Consider the following 16,074-nt stretch of genomic DNA (forward strand, 5'->3'; position numbering starts at 1 on the left):
GGAGGCCGTGAGGGTCACAGCCTTAGGCCCCCCACGTCTCTCTGCGCGGCGCTAGGCCATGCCGCCCGCTGGGAGGCGGTGGACCCTGGGCCGGCGGTGGGCGTGGGCCGCGCTGCTCCTGGCGACCGCGGCTGTGCTGGCCCAGGTGGTCTGGGTCTGGCTGGGCACTCAGAACTTCATGTTCAAGCATGAAGAGATCGCGCAGCTGGCTCGGCAGTACGCCGGTGAGGCGGCGGGTGAGCGGGCGGGTGGAGGGCAGGGGGCTGGGGAGGGCCGGGTGTAGCTGGAGGTGCCGGGGGCACCATTCCCCAGTTCGTGACCGTTGCTGACCCTGACTTGGCTGTTCCTCTGCCCCCGCCAGGACTGGAGCACGAGATGGCCTTCTCTCGGCTGGTCGCGGAGCTGCGGCGCCTGCACCCAGGCCACGTGCTGCCCGACGACGAGCTGCAGTGGGTGTTCGTGAACGCGGGAGGCTGGATGGGCGCCATGTGCCTTCTGCACGCCTCCCTGTCGGAGTACGTGCTGCTCTTCGGCACCGCCCTGGGCTCTAGCGGCCACTCGGGTCAGTGCTGGCGGCGGGCCGGACTGGGAGGCTGGGGCTGTACAAGGGCCCATGCCCTCCTTCCTGATGTTCGGTCAGGCCATCGAGTGGTGCGGATACCCTGATATTCATTGTCCATTTGATTGTCTCCCAGGGCGCTATCAGGTTGAGATCTCGGATACCATCATCTCTGGCACCTTCCACCGGTGGAGAGAGGGCACTACCGTAAGCGAAGTCTTCTACCCAGGTGGGTAAGGTGGCTCTGTTAGAGAGGTGGGTCTCTTCATTCTTGGGTGCCTATAGTTGGGGGAAAGAGCCATGGCATGGAAAGGGGGTGCGTTGAGAGGCCCTCCTCCTAGTTCCTTTGCCCTCTAGTTAAGCCCCAGGTGGTTGGTTGAGGCAGGGTTCAGGGTCTCTGTTGCCTTCCTCTGTCAAATGGAAACAAAACATAACAGCTTCCTGTTAACCACGTCTGGTTTTAATCATCCAGTATTCCAGCAGTTGTTGGAGAGACAGTTGGGTAATCAGAAATGCTCTTATGCCCCCAAAGACAAGGCAGACAGTTGTCTTCCCTCTTGCATATAATGAAACATTTGGACTTCTAAGTAAGTTTGAGGTTGAATGTTACAAGCATGGCAGGCATTGTAACTGAACAGCTACATTTCTCAGAAAGCCTGGCAAGTCTTATATTCACCTCTTCCTATCTAATAGGCCCAGCCCAAGTTTAGCTAAACTTCTGCCTGACATGAGTGAGGCTTGGGAGTGCAGACTTCCATGACTCCCAAACAACGGTGCAGGGCCAGGTGAGGCTTCCCCCAAGAGAGGACATGAGCCAGGTGATGCCACAGAGGAAAGTTTAAGAGTAGCCACCTTAGCCTCGTACCCTTGCAGATGGGCAGCCAGGCCAGTGAGGTAAGGCTTTTCCTTTCCTGAAGCTCCCTCTCCATTCCCTACCCCTGGAGAGCCCACAGGCTAGGGAGGTGGTGGCAATGGGAGGGCAGGGCCAGGCTCTTCATGTGGGTGCTCCCTGTCCCCCCAGGGGAGACAGTGGTGCACAGGCCTGGCGAGGCAACGGCTGTGAAGTGGGGGCCAAACACATGGATGGTGGAGTACGGCCGGGGTGTCATCCCATCTCTCCTGGCCTTCGCGCTGGCTGACACAATCTTCAGCACCCAGGACTTCCGCACCCTCTTCTATACTCTTCAAGTCTATGCCCGGGGCCTCCGGCTTGAACTCACCACCTACCTCTTTGGCCAGGATGCCTGACCAGCCAGGCCCGAAGGAGGACCTGTGGATGGACAGGAACGGGCAGGCCTGCACACATCCACTTGCTGGACCCCACGTGAAAAGACATGGACATACTCACAACATGCAGATACTGAATTCCTGGTGTATGAGCAGGGACACACATACATACAACCAAACATAGTCATGGGAACACATGGGACACACATTCAGATGCTGAATCCTGTTTGTACGGCAGCATTACGCGTTCACACCCATGCAGACAGGGAGCCCCACATATACCAAAGGGGCCAGTCATGTTCGAGCACATATCCCACAAGCTCGACTCACTAACTCAGGCCTTTCCAGAGCTTCTCTGCCCCTAGTCAGGGCTCTGGAGTTAGGGATGGGGGTGGCTATTACAAACTGCCTGGGTCTGACCCTTCAACCCAGCAGCCATTGGGGGGGATGAGGGAGCAGAGGAGCTGCCTGTGGAGGCTCTCTTCACCTGCAGCTGTGCTGCCCTTCCCCTTCATCTCCTTGTCCTCACCATATGCCTTACCCCATCCTGTTCCCCTGCTATGCAAGTACCCTCATGGCCTGTCCCCACCCCCGCAACCAAGTTAGCTGGAGAACCAGAAGAATGTGGCAAATGCTGAGGTCATACCTCCCTCCAGGGTATAATGGGGAGGCTGGCCTCAGCTGAGGGCCCAGTGCTGGGGTGAGGACCTAGACAGGTGGGCCCAGGTCCAAGGGGTTACCGCTGGCCTAGAGAAAGCCTTTTCTGCATGTACGTACACACACACTTATCACAGCTTCCAGACACTGCCTTTGCTGCATTCTCTGTCCATGTATCTGTGTCTGTCAATAAAGACCTGTTGAACAGTTTCATTTCTTTTTGTGTCTGAGCAGCAGTAGGACCTCTAACTCCTGGGGGCCTCAGGAAGGCCTCTCCCTTGCTGTGTGATTCAGTTTATGACAGCAGCTTTTTACTATATACTTTAGTGTTCCCAGGAATCACCTGGCAGGCTCGTCGACTCTACAGATTATTGTGCCCAATCCCCAGAGATCAGTTCTGGGCTGAGGCCTTGAGATCAGCATGTTTAATAAGATTCTCTGCACCAGGTTTGAATGCCACAATTTCAGAAATTCATGGCTGGGTGAGGTGGTGTGTGTCTTGCTCTTGGTCTCGTCTCTGCCAGTGCTGTTCTGGGCACAGTCCTGGGACTCCTGCCCTGGATGACCACAGGGTGGCAGTGTGCAGCCACTGTTGGGCTGAAAGGCATAGTCATTCTCCATCTGCTTTCTTCTAGGTTTCCAGGGTATCATGTCCACGTCCACCCAGAGCAGGAGTTCTTTCTCTCCAGTCTTCCTTTTCCAGGACCCCCCCGTTCTGTAGAGGTTCCCGGGGCTGGGGAGCAGACACACTATCTGGTGGTGTCTAAGGTAGTGGGGGGCTGGGGCTAGGATGAGGCCAGAGAGGTGTCTGAAGTACACACTCCCAAGGGTCCGGCATTTGCCTCACCCTCCTCCCGGCCCTGTTCTGAAGATGAGCAAGGCCCAGGCCTCTCACTTCTTAGGATTCTGTTATATTAAAAATGGAAGGAACATGATTATAAAAAAAGGTACATTCTAAAAATATGATATTCTAATGAGTAAAAATACAAAAGACTACATGTATAACCATCTGGAAGCAACATCAAAAGTCTAAATATGTGGCTCAGAATGAATGTGAGGCCCAGGCAAGGTGGCCATCCTGACACCTTACCACCACCACAGTGTTGGCCATGACAGGTCCTGTCTGGGGCCTCTCCGTTTGATCACAGGTTGCAAAGCCAAGGCTCAGGATTTCTCCCACCCTGTAACCCAGCTTTGCCTCTAGGCTCAGAGCCCACATCTGTTAGGGATGCCCCAGCTCCCTTTGTCATCCCTACCTTTCATATAGGACTAGCCTCCCAGGCCCCTCCCCATCTCTGTTGCTAAGTCCAGTGGTTATTTCTTCTCACTTTCATTTGACACAGTTACTCTTAAAAGACTCCTTTGGCTTACAGGACACTACTCTTCCTTCACTGCCTCCTTTGCTAGATCTGGCTCATTTCCTCAACCTCTCACTTCCCAGGTTTACACTGCTCTGAGGTGATCTCAACCATTTCATGACTTTAAATACCATCTAGGGAATTCCCTGGAGGTCCAGTGGTTAGGACTGGACGCTTCCACTGCTGGGGCCCAGGTTCAATCCCTGGCCAGGGAACTAAGATCCCACAGGCCCCACGGTGTGGCCATAAATAAATAAATAAATACCATCTATATGTCTATATACTAGTTTTACTGAGATACAATTGACAGGTAAGGTTTTATTAGTTTAAGGTATACAACATAATGATTTCATATATGTTTATATTGTGAAATGATTACCACAGCAAGTTTAGTTAACATCCATCACCTCACATAGTTACAAAACTTTTTCCTGTGATGAGCACTTTCAAGACCTGCTCTCTTAGCAACTTTCAGATATACGATATAGTATTGTTGACTATAGTCATTATGCTGTACGTTACATGCCCAGGACTTATTTATCTTAAAACTGGAAGTTTACCTTTTGACCACCTTCACCCATTTTCCCCCTGGCCCTGCCTCACCCCTGGCCTCTGGCAACCACCAATCTGTTCTCTGTTTCTGTGACTTGAGTTTTTTTTTTTGTTTGTTTATTTGTTTGTTTTTAGATTCCACATATAAGTGAGAACATACAGCATTTGTCTTTATCTGATTATTTCACTTAGCATAATGCCCTCAAGGATGAATGAATAAAGAAAATGTGGTATATATCTACAATGGAATATTGTTCAGCCATGAAAAAGAAGGAAACCCTGCTATTTGCAACAACATGGTTGGATCTTGAGGACCATCTATGTATTTTATACCTAATTTTTTGTCTCAATCTAAACCTCCTCTGAGCTCCAGATTCAGATATCTGACTTCTTTCATCTCCACTTGACATCTCCACTTGGTCATCTAATTGGCATCTCAAACTTAAAGTGTTCAATGCGAACTGATTTCTCTCCCAATCCTGCACCTCCTGTAGTCTTTACTGCCTCAGTTAAGGGTACCTCCATTTACCCAGCTGCCTAGGCCAAAAAACCTTGGAGTCATCTTGGATACCTCCCATTCTGTCACATTCTACATTCAAGACATCAACAGATCCTGTCTGGTTTATCTTCAAAATATATTCAGAATCTAACCACTTCTTGCCACCTCCACTGCTATCACCCTGGTCCAAGCCAGCATCATCTCTTGCCTGGATTACTGCAAAGTCCTCCTAATTGAGCCTCATGCTTACATCCCTTGTGGAGGGTTCTCCACACAACAGCCAGAGTCAGACTTTCACTCTGCTCAGACATTTCCAATGCTTCCCATCTCATTCAGTCCTTTCACTGCCTCCAAGAACCTGCTCCAAGGTCTACGTTACCTCTGACCAAACATCCAACCATTCACCTTGGCCACTGTGTTCTAGCCCAGTGGCCTCCTTGCTTTTCTTCTGACACATCACACTTCCACCTCAGGATATTTGCACCTGCTGTTCTCCTGACTGCATGGCTCTTCCTCCTCTCCTTCAGTTTCTGCTCAGCGAGTCCTTCCCTTAGCATTTGGGTAATATCAGCCCTTCTGTGTTGGTTTTAAAATACCTCCAGGGGACATCCCTGGTGGCGCAGTGGTTAAGACTCCAAGCTCCCAATGCAGGGCGTCCAGGTTCAATGCCTGGTCAGGGAACTAGATCGCACATGCATGCTGCAACTAAGAGTTCACATGCCACAACTAAGGAGCCAGCGAGCCGCAACTAAGGAGCCCACCTGCTGCAACTAAGACCCAGCACAACCAAATAAATAAATAAATAAAATGAAATACCTCCATACAATTTTGGATACTCTTCCCTTTAAGAAGTGAAGCCTAATTCCCTTCCCCTTGAATGCAGGCTGGACTTAGTTATGTACTTTTAACAACTAATGTATGGCAAAAGTGACGGTGTGTGACTTCTAAAACTAGGCCATAAAAAGCACTCTTCCCTCTTTAGTCACTCTCTCTGGGGGAAACCAGCTGCCATGTTGGGAGGACACTGGTATGAGGTCCTCTCCCATAGAGAGGCCCACCTAGGGAGAACAGCCTCCTGCCAACAGAGCATGTGAGCAAAGTGAATCTTCCAGTCCCAGTCAAGTCTTCAAATGACTGCAGCCCTAGCCAACATTTTTACTACAACCTCATGAAAGACAGCACCACTCAGCTAAGCCACTCTCGAATTCCCTATCCACAGAATTGTGAAAACATATATGTTTTTTCAAGCTGCTAAGTTTGAGTGTAATTTGTTGCACAGCAATAGGTAACTAATGGCACCCTTCCCTTTCTATTCCCCCCAACCCAGATTTATTTTTCTCCATTTTACTTATCACCATGTGACACAATATACATTTCCCCCACTGGAATTAGGCCATTATAATAAGGACTTTGTTTTATTTACTCCTGTGTCCAACAGTGCCTTGCATAAAGTAAGTGCTCAGTAAGTATGTGTTAGATTAATGGATGTCTAGGTCAGTCTGTCTGTCTCTGTGAGGTATAGGATCAGAGGAGGCTATGTGTGGGTATGAGACAGCCTTTCCTCTTCACAGATGGAGAGAGAGAGAAACCAGGTTCCAGTCAGGTTATTCCTTCCCCTTTGCCCTTCCCAGTTGTACCATCCTGGCTCAGACCCCAAAGGTGAATTTACTATGCTTGATTGATTCTTTTCTTTTGGGAGTAGCGTCCAAGTCCCTTGCCCCTCTCCACCCCCTCCAAAGCAATCTCCAAACCCTCAGAACTGGAATTTCCCCAAGCCAGTTCCTACCTTTCCAACAGGAATCTTACCTTCGTCTCTCTCCAGGCACTTTCTCTCTTCTGAGCAGCTAGGGAAGCTGGGTGGTGGTGGTGGGGGGGAGTGGGGAGGCAAGCTGAGCACAGAAGTTGCCTTGGAGAGGGATGGCAGCGGAGGGGGCTGGACTCTGCCCCAGGAGAACTTATACCACGCCAAGCTATGGGGGCAGGGGCACTGGATCTGAAGGTGGTTGGATCACCAATGCCTCTTGGTGGAAGTGGGACCTGACTGGCTGTCAGACTTGAAATCTGAGCGGGTGGGCACTGGAGTGTGAGCAGGACTGAGCCTCAGTGTGGCTGGCCAGAGATGGGCCACAGAGAATGTGGACTTAGTGCCACAGTGGGAGCTGGGCTGGGGACAAGGGTGGAGGCTGGAGACAGTGAGAGCAGGGGGCTGTCACCCACCACAAGATCCTGGTGAGAAGAGCTGGTGGTCCAGACCAGGGCAAGCTGGGTCTGAGAGGAGCAGACTCACTGGGAGAGGGTTGGGGAGGAGGCAAAAGTTACCCCTGAATTTCTGCCCCCCAGAGGAATCTTGGCCCTGAGACCAGTGTGCCTCACTGGGTATGAATGAGGTCAGGTGGTGCTCCCCGCTGCTGAGTTTGACACAGCAGAGTTTCACACCTATGCCAGGTATCACTCCTACAGAGGTGTGTTGTTCAGTCACACACTTGGCATCACCTCCCGGTGACTCTCAATGCTTTTAGTAGGTCGATTCCCTTCCGCACAGGAAGAAACTGGGGAATGGATGAGGGTGCTTAAGAGGAGTGGGGTCCAGGGCTGCTAAGGAACAGCATCTCAGCATCTGGAGGATAACTGGGAGTAGGGTGGGCCTGGAGCAGTTGGCTAAAGGTGTCTGGAGCTAGAGACTGGGGAGTCATGCAAACATGGGTGGAGGATGTATGTGAAGATGGGCAAAATGCTGATCACCATTGAAATTCTGAGGATTCCCAGAGGTTCATTATATTATTCACTCTTCTTGGGTATATGTTTGAAAATTTCCACAATAGAACGTCAAAACAGCTAAAAGCCGTGTGGCTTTGTACCTGCTACTGGTGTGGAATGAGCTCAGAGACCTCTGAGTGTGTGGGTGCAGAAGTGAGTTCACCACCATGCGCGTGTATTGTGCAAACTGCAGCCTGCGTGCAGTTGGGGACAGCACCTGGGAACGGCAGGGGAGAAGCTTCTGTTCTGCCCAGGCCCTCCACTCTCACCCCAGCACCCCGCAGGGTGAGTCCCCTCAGATCACAGCCTGTCCAGGCCATTGGCGCTGTAGTATTTATGTAACCAAGTATGTGAGACAGGGCGGCTCTGTACCTTGAACTTGTGACAGGGTGTGTTGGTGTGTGAACACGAATGTACGTGGATGCCGGGCACTGAGTACGGGTGTGGGGACCCCCCGCCCCCGGACTTGTGAGGCTGGGAGGGGCCCTGGTCTGGAGTTCGGTGGTGGTGGACTCCTCACTCTCCTTTGCACGATTCCCGGCAGCACTCCAGCGCCCTCTCCCCATCCCCTGAATCTGGCTGTATGGAGGGTGGGAGACACCTGTTGCGGGGCTGGAAGCGGCAGAGCCCACCGGGGCCTCTCCCCCTGCGCCCCCGCCCGCCCTGCCCCTCGCGGGTCCCGCCCCCGCGGCCGCAGCCGGCAGAGCAGCGAGTGAGCGCCCCGCGGCCAGAGGAGCGCGCGGCTGCAGGAGCGCACGGCAGGGGCCCCGCACAGGGAACCGAGCTGAGACAGGGGCCGCCCGACAGGCGGGCTGAGGGGAGGGAGCGCCGTGGAGACGCCGGGGGCAGCGGTCCGCGCCAGGCTGGTAAGTGTGGCCGCGGGGAGCCAGAGAGCGGGCGTGGAGACGCTGCTGTCCCCGTCGCCGTCCCGGGCTCTACCCCCGGCATCCCCTGTTCCCGCTCCTCCTCGGTTCTAGTTCTCTGCGTCTCTGCCCCGTCTCTCCGTCTGTTTTTCCTGTCTCTGTCCCTCTCTATTTACTGTCTCGTCCTGTCTCTATTTCTAATCTCTTTCTTCTGTCTGTCTCCTGCTGCGTCGATCTTTGCCTGTTCTCTCTCAGCCCAGGCCTCAGTATTTGTCTCCCTCTGCCTCTGTCTGTCAGTCTCCCTGGACTGCTTGTCGCTCAGGTCTTGGATATTTCTCTTGCTCCTCTATCTCTCTTACCTTCCTGGTCTCTCTACCGGATATCTTTATCAATATCGTCTCTCCCCGTCTCTGTCTCTCCGTTCTTGTCTCTGTCTGATATTTCTGTCACCCTCCACCTTGGTCCCTCTCAGTCTCTTGTCTCTCGCCATCTCTCATTTCTATCCCCATATCTCCCTGTCATTGTCTCTCTCCCTCTCTGTTGGATCTCTCTCTCCTCCATCTCTCTCTGTTTCTTGGTCCCTGTCACCCTCTTTGATCTGCTCAGTCTCTACCTGTCCTCGGTCGATGTCTGTTTCTGTCTCTTTGGGTCTGGTCTCTGTCTCTCCTGCTCTTTTTACCTCTCTGTCCACCTCTGAGAAAGCTGTCTTTCTTTTTCCTTATGGCCCCCCTGCACTTCCCTGAATCCATAACCACCTCCCCTTGTGTTGGGGGCTTTGGGGGAGCGGGTGCAACACGCATAGTTCTCTCTCCCACAGGCAGCCCTTTCCTCAGGGCCGCGCCTGGTGCCAGCCGGCCCACCAGTGGGGGGACTGCGCCTGGAAGCTGTAATGGAGGCCCTGCAGAGACAGCAGGCAGCCCGACTGGCCCAGGGGGTGGGGCCTTTGGCCCCTCCACGCCCACCACCACCACCGCCACAGCCTTCCTTTCCTGGATCCCGGACCCTGCAGGCCCCTGACGGGGGCTTGGGGGAGGTTGGAGCTGAGGAAGAGGAGGATGCCCAAGAGAATGAGGAAGGAGAGGAAGCTGGCGCAGAAGAGGAGGCAGCCGAGGAGAGCCACCCAGGGACCCGGGGCACCAGCTCACCTTCCAGCCAGCCCCCTGGACCTCATCCCCATGAGTGGACCTATGAGGAGCAGTTCAAGCAGGTAGGACCCTCTCAATGTCAGGCCCTCCCCCTTCCCACTCTCTGGGCAAAAGCAGAGCAAGGTGATCAGTAGCCCCCCCTCCTCCTACTGCGCTCTGCAGGATGGAAAGACAGAGACATAGAGACCTGGAGAGAGACAGTGGGAAGACTGAAGGCTAGACAGGGACTGGGAGGGAGAGACAGACATGCTGAGACATGGAAAGAAGTGCGTAGGCACGCACCGTGAGGTGCAGGAGACGCCCAGAAACATGGAGGCTGACAGACTGGAGGCTCTTGGTGAAGCTGGAAGGGAAAGTGGGAGGGGTGCAGGAGCCTTCAAGAATTCTGAGGGAGGGGGATCTGGGGATCCCAGTGCCAGCACTACCATACCTTCTCACACATCAAGTCACAAGGTCATATTCCAGTGACCAGTGGGGGTATCCTGGGCTGTCTACTTCTGTCTTGGAAGTGGAATGGAGGTTGCCGCTCCTTTGGCAAGCTGATACCCACCTCATCTCTTCCTTGTCACATTCTCCCCACCCATGTCCTCTCCCCGGCCTGAGTTCTATGGGTGACAGTTCCCAGCCTGTGATGGCCACTACAGCCGCAGTGTGACTAAAGGGCTCCTGTGCAGCTGGGAATGACAAGACCTTACTCACAGGGCCTTAATTTGAGGTTCTTCATCCCTGCGGAACCCATCTGGATGTTGTTCGAAGGCACTACTCTAGGCTGTCATTAAGAAGATGTTATGCAGGGCTGAGATTCTAGGTGTGCTATTCTGGTGGTGTTACTCGTAGGGTGTTGGTTTTGGGTATTTTCCGGAAGTGTTAATCTATGCTTAGACTCTGTGGTGTTAGTAAAACTGATAGTGTTACTTGGGGCTCTGTTACTCTGGAGGTGTGACTCTAGCGACTGTTTCTCCTGGGTGTAATTCTGGGGGTTATTACTTGGAGACTGTGTGTGTTTCTTGTGGGTATCCATCTAAGATGTAGGGCTCAGTTCTTGTGGGAGTGTAGATGTAAAGGTGCATCTTTGGGGTTTGTTACTCATGGGTGCTTTTTTTTTGCTCTGAGAGTTCTTACTGGCGGGTGGAGTGTTACCTATGGGTGTTACGCAGGGACTGTCACTCTGGGTAAAAGACTCTTTTACTTTAGGGATTGTCCCTCCTGGGGGGTATTTGAGAGCTGATACCGGAAGGAGAGCTCCAGGTGACTGAGAATAGGTGGGATAACCCCTGGACCTTTCAAGTCCTGACCTTACACATCCTGGGTGGTTCAGGGCCATTGCCTCTGTGGCAGCTTCTGTAGTGCAGGAAGCTGTTCCTGGAAGATATGTGGGCTGAGGGGCCCAAGGTTTCCATCCAGAAGCTTTTCTGAGCATCCACCCTGCCTGAGGGATGGGTTAGAGGCAACTCTGCCCCTCATCCCCACCCCTGGCACACAAACATGTGAACAGCAAGAAGCCCTTGCAGGTATGAATGGGTGAATGAGTGGCTCAGATATATCCGTCGGTTTCCTCAATGTGGAACACAGCGCCAGCCTGACTTCCTCCCAGGGGCTCTGGAAGGCAGCCTAAGCCTCCGTAGCTTTCTCTCTCCCCCTACTCCCCAGATGTGTGGTTTGAGCTGCCCAGGGCACCACTGGCCAGTAGAGCGGTCTCTGTGTGTATCAGGAAAAAAAGTGCCCACACCTGCCCCCAGGGGAGAGAACCCAGTGCTCTCTCAGGAAGTCTACATTTCAGAACTTACTTACCCCATCAGCTGGGGACCCTTAATCCGGGGGTTGGAGTCCAAAGGGTCCCGGGGTGGGGGGGGCTGGGTAGCAGAGCTGGAAAATGACCTCAGTGTTTCCCCAGCTGTACGAGCTCGATGCAGACCCCAAGAGGAAAGAATTTCTGGATGACCTGTTTAGCTTCATGCAGAAGAGGGGTGAGTGGGTTGATGTAAGGGAAGGACCCCCACTTACCAGGTTTGAGGAAGGGAAACTCCAGGGTTTAGACCTCAGTTTGGGTCCTCTTTGCAGAGGCCTGGGCTTGGCAGCATGTATCCTTTGGGCCCTCAGTAGTGTCTTTAACCTCTGACCCTGCCCCCCTTCTCCACCCAGGGATTAATTAGTGGCCAGCCCACTGGCAGGTTAATGAGTGTGGGATCAATTGGGAGGGTGGGAGGGGGAACTGGTAGGAGGCTGGCCTGGGGTGGGGGGCGTTCCCAGAATTGGGGGACTGGGATGGGAATGCCTTGGTCCTCTTCCCTGCTGCTTCCTCCAGCCTTGTCTCTCCTCAGTTTCCCCTTGCTTCAGGCAGGAAACACCCAAGGTGTTCTGCATCAGGAAAGACTGGAATTAGACTGAAGGGAGGACTTCTCAAGGGGTAGGCAGGGGCTGTGGAGGAGAAGGAATTTCTTTCCAGGAATCTCAGAGCCAGAAGTGAATGCAAGAAGGGTCCAGGAGGGGATCAGGCTGGGCGGCAGTCCATCACTTAGGCTTCTCCCCAGATTCATGGGTCCGAAGATTGACTCATTATCTCTCTCTACAAAGCTAATTAACTCACTCCACGAGTGCGGCCTGATAAGCTGCTAATTAACTGGCTGCACTGCCCCCCTCCCTTAGTGCAGCTGCTGGCCAAAGTCCCTCAGGCCCCCACCCCAGGCCCAGCACCCCTTTCGGGTCCCTTCCTAACCAGGAACCCTCCGTGGGGCTCCAGGTCCTTTGGCTCCCCAGGAAGGCCCGGGCATTCTGGTCCCAACGTCCCCTCCCTGCCCCTTCCTCCTGGTCTCCCCTCCACTGGGGGGGGGGAGGTGGTCTCAGCACGTCCTAGCGCCCCCTTCCTCCCAGCTCTGCCTCCCTCGGGTCCCTGCCTTCCTCTGCTCCCTGTGCGGGGGGGAGGCGATCCCGCGGGGCCGATAATTTCCCCCCATTAATCAGGCCGCAGCTAATTGTTCGGGTCCAAAGGCGGCATCGGAAGGGGACAGGATCGGTAAGGAATTAACTGGGGCCCATCGCTCAGCGCAGACAGGCCCCTTTGTCAGGACTGGACGGCGGGGGCGGCGGGGACTGCGGAGTCGGCGAGCCGAGGCGGGGGTTGCTTCTTCTCCCATCCACCATCCTCCCGCCTCTGGCAGCCACGCCGGGCCGCTGCTTAGGGGAGTCTGGCTCTTCAGCACAGTCAGGAAGTCCTTCCTGTGGTCTACGTCAGAGGTCGGCAAACTAAAGCCTGCGGGCCAAATCTAACAGCCCATGAGAAAAGAATGTTTTTCACATTTTTAAATAGTGGAAAAAATTAAAAGACGAATAACATTTCTGGACGTGTGAAATGCGAATTTCAGAGTCTGTAAATAAAGTTTTATTGGAACAGAGCCGCGTTCACTCCTTTAAATATCCTCTATAGCTGCTTTCAGGCTGCAGGTGCAGAGTGGATTAGTTCTGACAGAGACTGTTTGGCCTGCAAAGCCTAAAACATTTACCATCTATCTGGCCCTTTACAGAAGAAGTTTGCCAACCCCTGGTCTAGCCTCCCATCCTTCCTGCTACAGTGGAGGCCTTGGGGGCTCTGCCTGCAATCCCACCTCCCCATCCCTCCCTGTTCCCCTCCTTTCTTGACGGTCCCGCCCTGTACCTGGGGCTCACCCAGGCAGGTCCAGGCATTTGACTCCTCGAGTCCCTGAGGATGCCCGCAGACAGGGTCTCAGTCTTAGTGTCCTGACTCTCTGCCAACCCCCCGACCAGGGACGCCAGTGAACCGTGTGCCCATCATGGCAAAGCAGGTGCTGGACCTGTACGCGCTGTTTCGCCTGGTGACGGCCAAGGGCGGTCTGGTGGAAGTCATCAACCGCAAGGTGTGGCGGGAGGTCACGCACGGCCTCAGCTTGCCCACCACCATCACGTCGGCCGCCTTCACTCTACGCACCCAGTGAGGCCAGGCGCGCGCGCGAGCGGTGGGAGCAAGGCGCGGGAGCGGGGGTGGGGCACGGGGAGCGGAGGGCCCCGGGGGGTCGTGTCCGGGGGTGGGGCTTGATCAGCTGGGCCCAGCCTCCCACCCCACCCCGTCCGCCCGTAGGTACATGAAGTATCTGTACCCGTACGAGTGCGAGACGCGGGCGCTCAGCTCCCCGGGGGAGCTCCAGGCCGCCATCGACAGCAACCGGCGGGAAGGCCGTCGTCAAGCTTACACCAACGCCCCACTCTTCGGCTTGGCGGGGCAGTCCCCTCGGGGCACTCTTGGCCCCGCCTCGGGTCCCGGGCCCGCCCCTTCTGTGCCCACGCCCGGGCCCACGCCCGGCCCCCGCACTGCTCAGGGCTCCGCCTCCGGCCTGCCGGCGCACGCCTGCGCGCAGCTGAGCCCGAGCCCCATTAAGAAAGGTGTGAGGGGAGAGCGGCTGAACTTTGAGGGTCTCTGAGACTTAGGGGGAGGCTGAGATATAGGGAATATTAAAATGTGGAAGCTCTGAGGTCTGGGAGCATCGAAGTATGGGGACAGTAAGGACTGGCGGGGCACTGAGGTTTGGTGCATGCTCAGGTTTAGGGGTCCTGATGTTTGGGGTCAATGAAGCCTTGGGAGCTCTGGGATATGGGTTACTGCGGTGTGGGCCTGAAGCTCAGGAGAAGGTCCTTTATCCAGAGCAGCTTCATTCAACACCAGGGCTCCTATTTGCATGTGGTTTATGCCTCCTGTTTTTCCTGGCTTATTTAACAACCGAAAGCAAGGAGATCCCCCAAATTGTCTGGGACAAACTTAGTCAGATATATTGGCCTTTTGGGGCTCTCCAGCTTCAGAGCCTCTATTCGGAGACTGGATGGGAGGGGAGATTGAACTTGGTGCTTGAGCTTGGATGACCTCCCTTGGTCCCAGGCCTGTGGGGAGAACCAGATGCAGAGACAGGGTTGGTTGGGTCAGGGGAGCTAAATGACCTGTTTTTTCAGAGGAGAGCGGAATTCCAACCCCTCGACTGGCACTGCCTGTGGGCCTAGCCTTTGGACCTGCGCGTGAGAAGGTGGCACCAGAGGAGCCCCCAGAGAAGAGGGCTGTGCTGATGGGGCCCATGGACCCACCTCGACACGGCGCACCCCCCAGTTTCCTGCCCCGTGGCAAGGTTCCCCTGAGGGGTGAGGAGGGGCTTGTTGCTGAGAGGGCTTAGGGCCTGTGCAATGAGGGAGGACAGACCCATCACCCCATAGGCATTGGAGGTGGGGCAGATAGATCCCTCAGTAGACAACTCTGTGATTACAGGTGTGGGGCTGAATTGGAATGGGGGCTGTCTATAGGGATGGAGGGGGGAGCTTGTAAGTCTGAAGTCTGATTCCCCAAAATGTGACTCCCCTGCCCCCTCCTGGACAGAAGAGCAGTTGGATGGGCCTCTCAATCTGGCAGGCAGTGGTATCAGCAGTATCAACATGGCCCTAGAGATCAACGGGGTGGTCTACACTGGTATGGGTACTGCAGGCTGTCTATACTGGCATGAGGTCAGGGGTATTTACACTGGCATGGGGATTTTAGACTTTTTCTACTAGCATGAGGTTCAGAGATATCCAAACTTGCATGGGTAACATGGGGTTCAGGGGATTGCTACACTGGCATGGATTAAAGGGGGTGTCTACATGGCATGGGATCCAAGGCATGACCTCTCTGGCATGAATACCATGGGATGTCTTGTCATGGGCCTATGTATCAGTGTAAATATTTCTTGTTTACTTGTTGGAGGGTATCTGTATTGGCACAGGAGTCTCTAACTGACTCAAGGGGCTTGTCCTCATTGGTTGCAGCAGGGCTCTGTGTGTGGTGTTCTAGCAATCAGGACACTGACTTTTGTTTCCCTCTTCTGTTTCTTTGCCTCGTCTTTTTCTGCTTGTGTTTGCCCTCTACCATCTCCTCACCCCTTTGCCAGGCATCCTCTTTGCCCATCGCCAGCCCATGCCAGCTTCCCAGGGCCCAGCCAACCCTGCACCCCCACCCTGATGGGGCCCCCATCCAGCGCCTCACCCTGAGAGCTCACACGTGAAATTGAGAGTCCCAACCCCATTTCTGAGGGGGGGAGGAGACACCCCTCCAACCCATTCTTCCAAGGTGCCCATTCTAGGACCTGGAAGATGGCCACTCCCCGCGTCAACCATGCCATGTGGACTTGAAGCCAAAGAGATTTCTTCTGATGTTACGTCTACCTCATTTCAAAAGGAGGGCACCTCCTCCCTGGCCAACTCCAGCAGCATCTACCAAAGTGTTCTTCCCCCGGTAACCCCCATCATCTCCTCATGTGCTCCCTTGTGTCAATATCATCTCTAGGACTCCACCTCTTCGAGTCAGACCTGCTTCTCTTCAGGAGCCAGGTGAAGGGTTGAGTTGGGGTGTTGTGAAGATGTCCCTCAGGTCACATCTGGATAATAAAGCTGCGATCCCTCCCTCTCCAGTGCCTCGTCTCCTTCTTGT

General features: G+C 54.4%; 1 protein-coding gene across 3 annotated transcripts; it reads left to right on the top strand.

Annotated features, from left to right (window-relative positions):
* Window positions 1-9,361: 9,361 nt before the first annotated feature.
* On the top strand, window positions 9,362-15,606 carry ARID3C (AT-rich interaction domain 3C; the record flags this gene model as incomplete). 3 transcript variants are annotated; one of them, XM_079707016.1, is made up of 7 exons in its annotated part: window positions 9,362-9,679; window positions 11,512-11,584; window positions 13,380-13,563; window positions 13,711-14,012; window positions 14,574-14,756; window positions 14,989-15,078; window positions 15,536-15,606. In XM_079707016.1, 7 exons carry the CDS (start codon window positions 9,362-9,364, stop codon window positions 15,604-15,606), a joined length of 1,221 nt encoding a protein of 406 aa, XP_079563142.1. The 3 variants fall into 3 exon arrangements, with proteins under 3 accessions (XP_079563142.1, XP_079563143.1, XP_079563144.1); XM_079707017.1 differs by lacking the exon at window positions 14,989-15,078; XM_079707018.1 differs by lacking the exon at window positions 14,574-14,756.
* Window positions 15,607-16,074: the final 468 nt, after the last annotated feature.

Source organism: Hyperoodon ampullatus (assembly GCF_949752795.1).
Source record: "Hyperoodon ampullatus genome assembly, chromosome: 6".
In the NCBI taxonomy this organism is placed as follows: Eukaryota; Metazoa; Chordata; class Mammalia; order Artiodactyla; family Ziphiidae; genus Hyperoodon; species Hyperoodon ampullatus.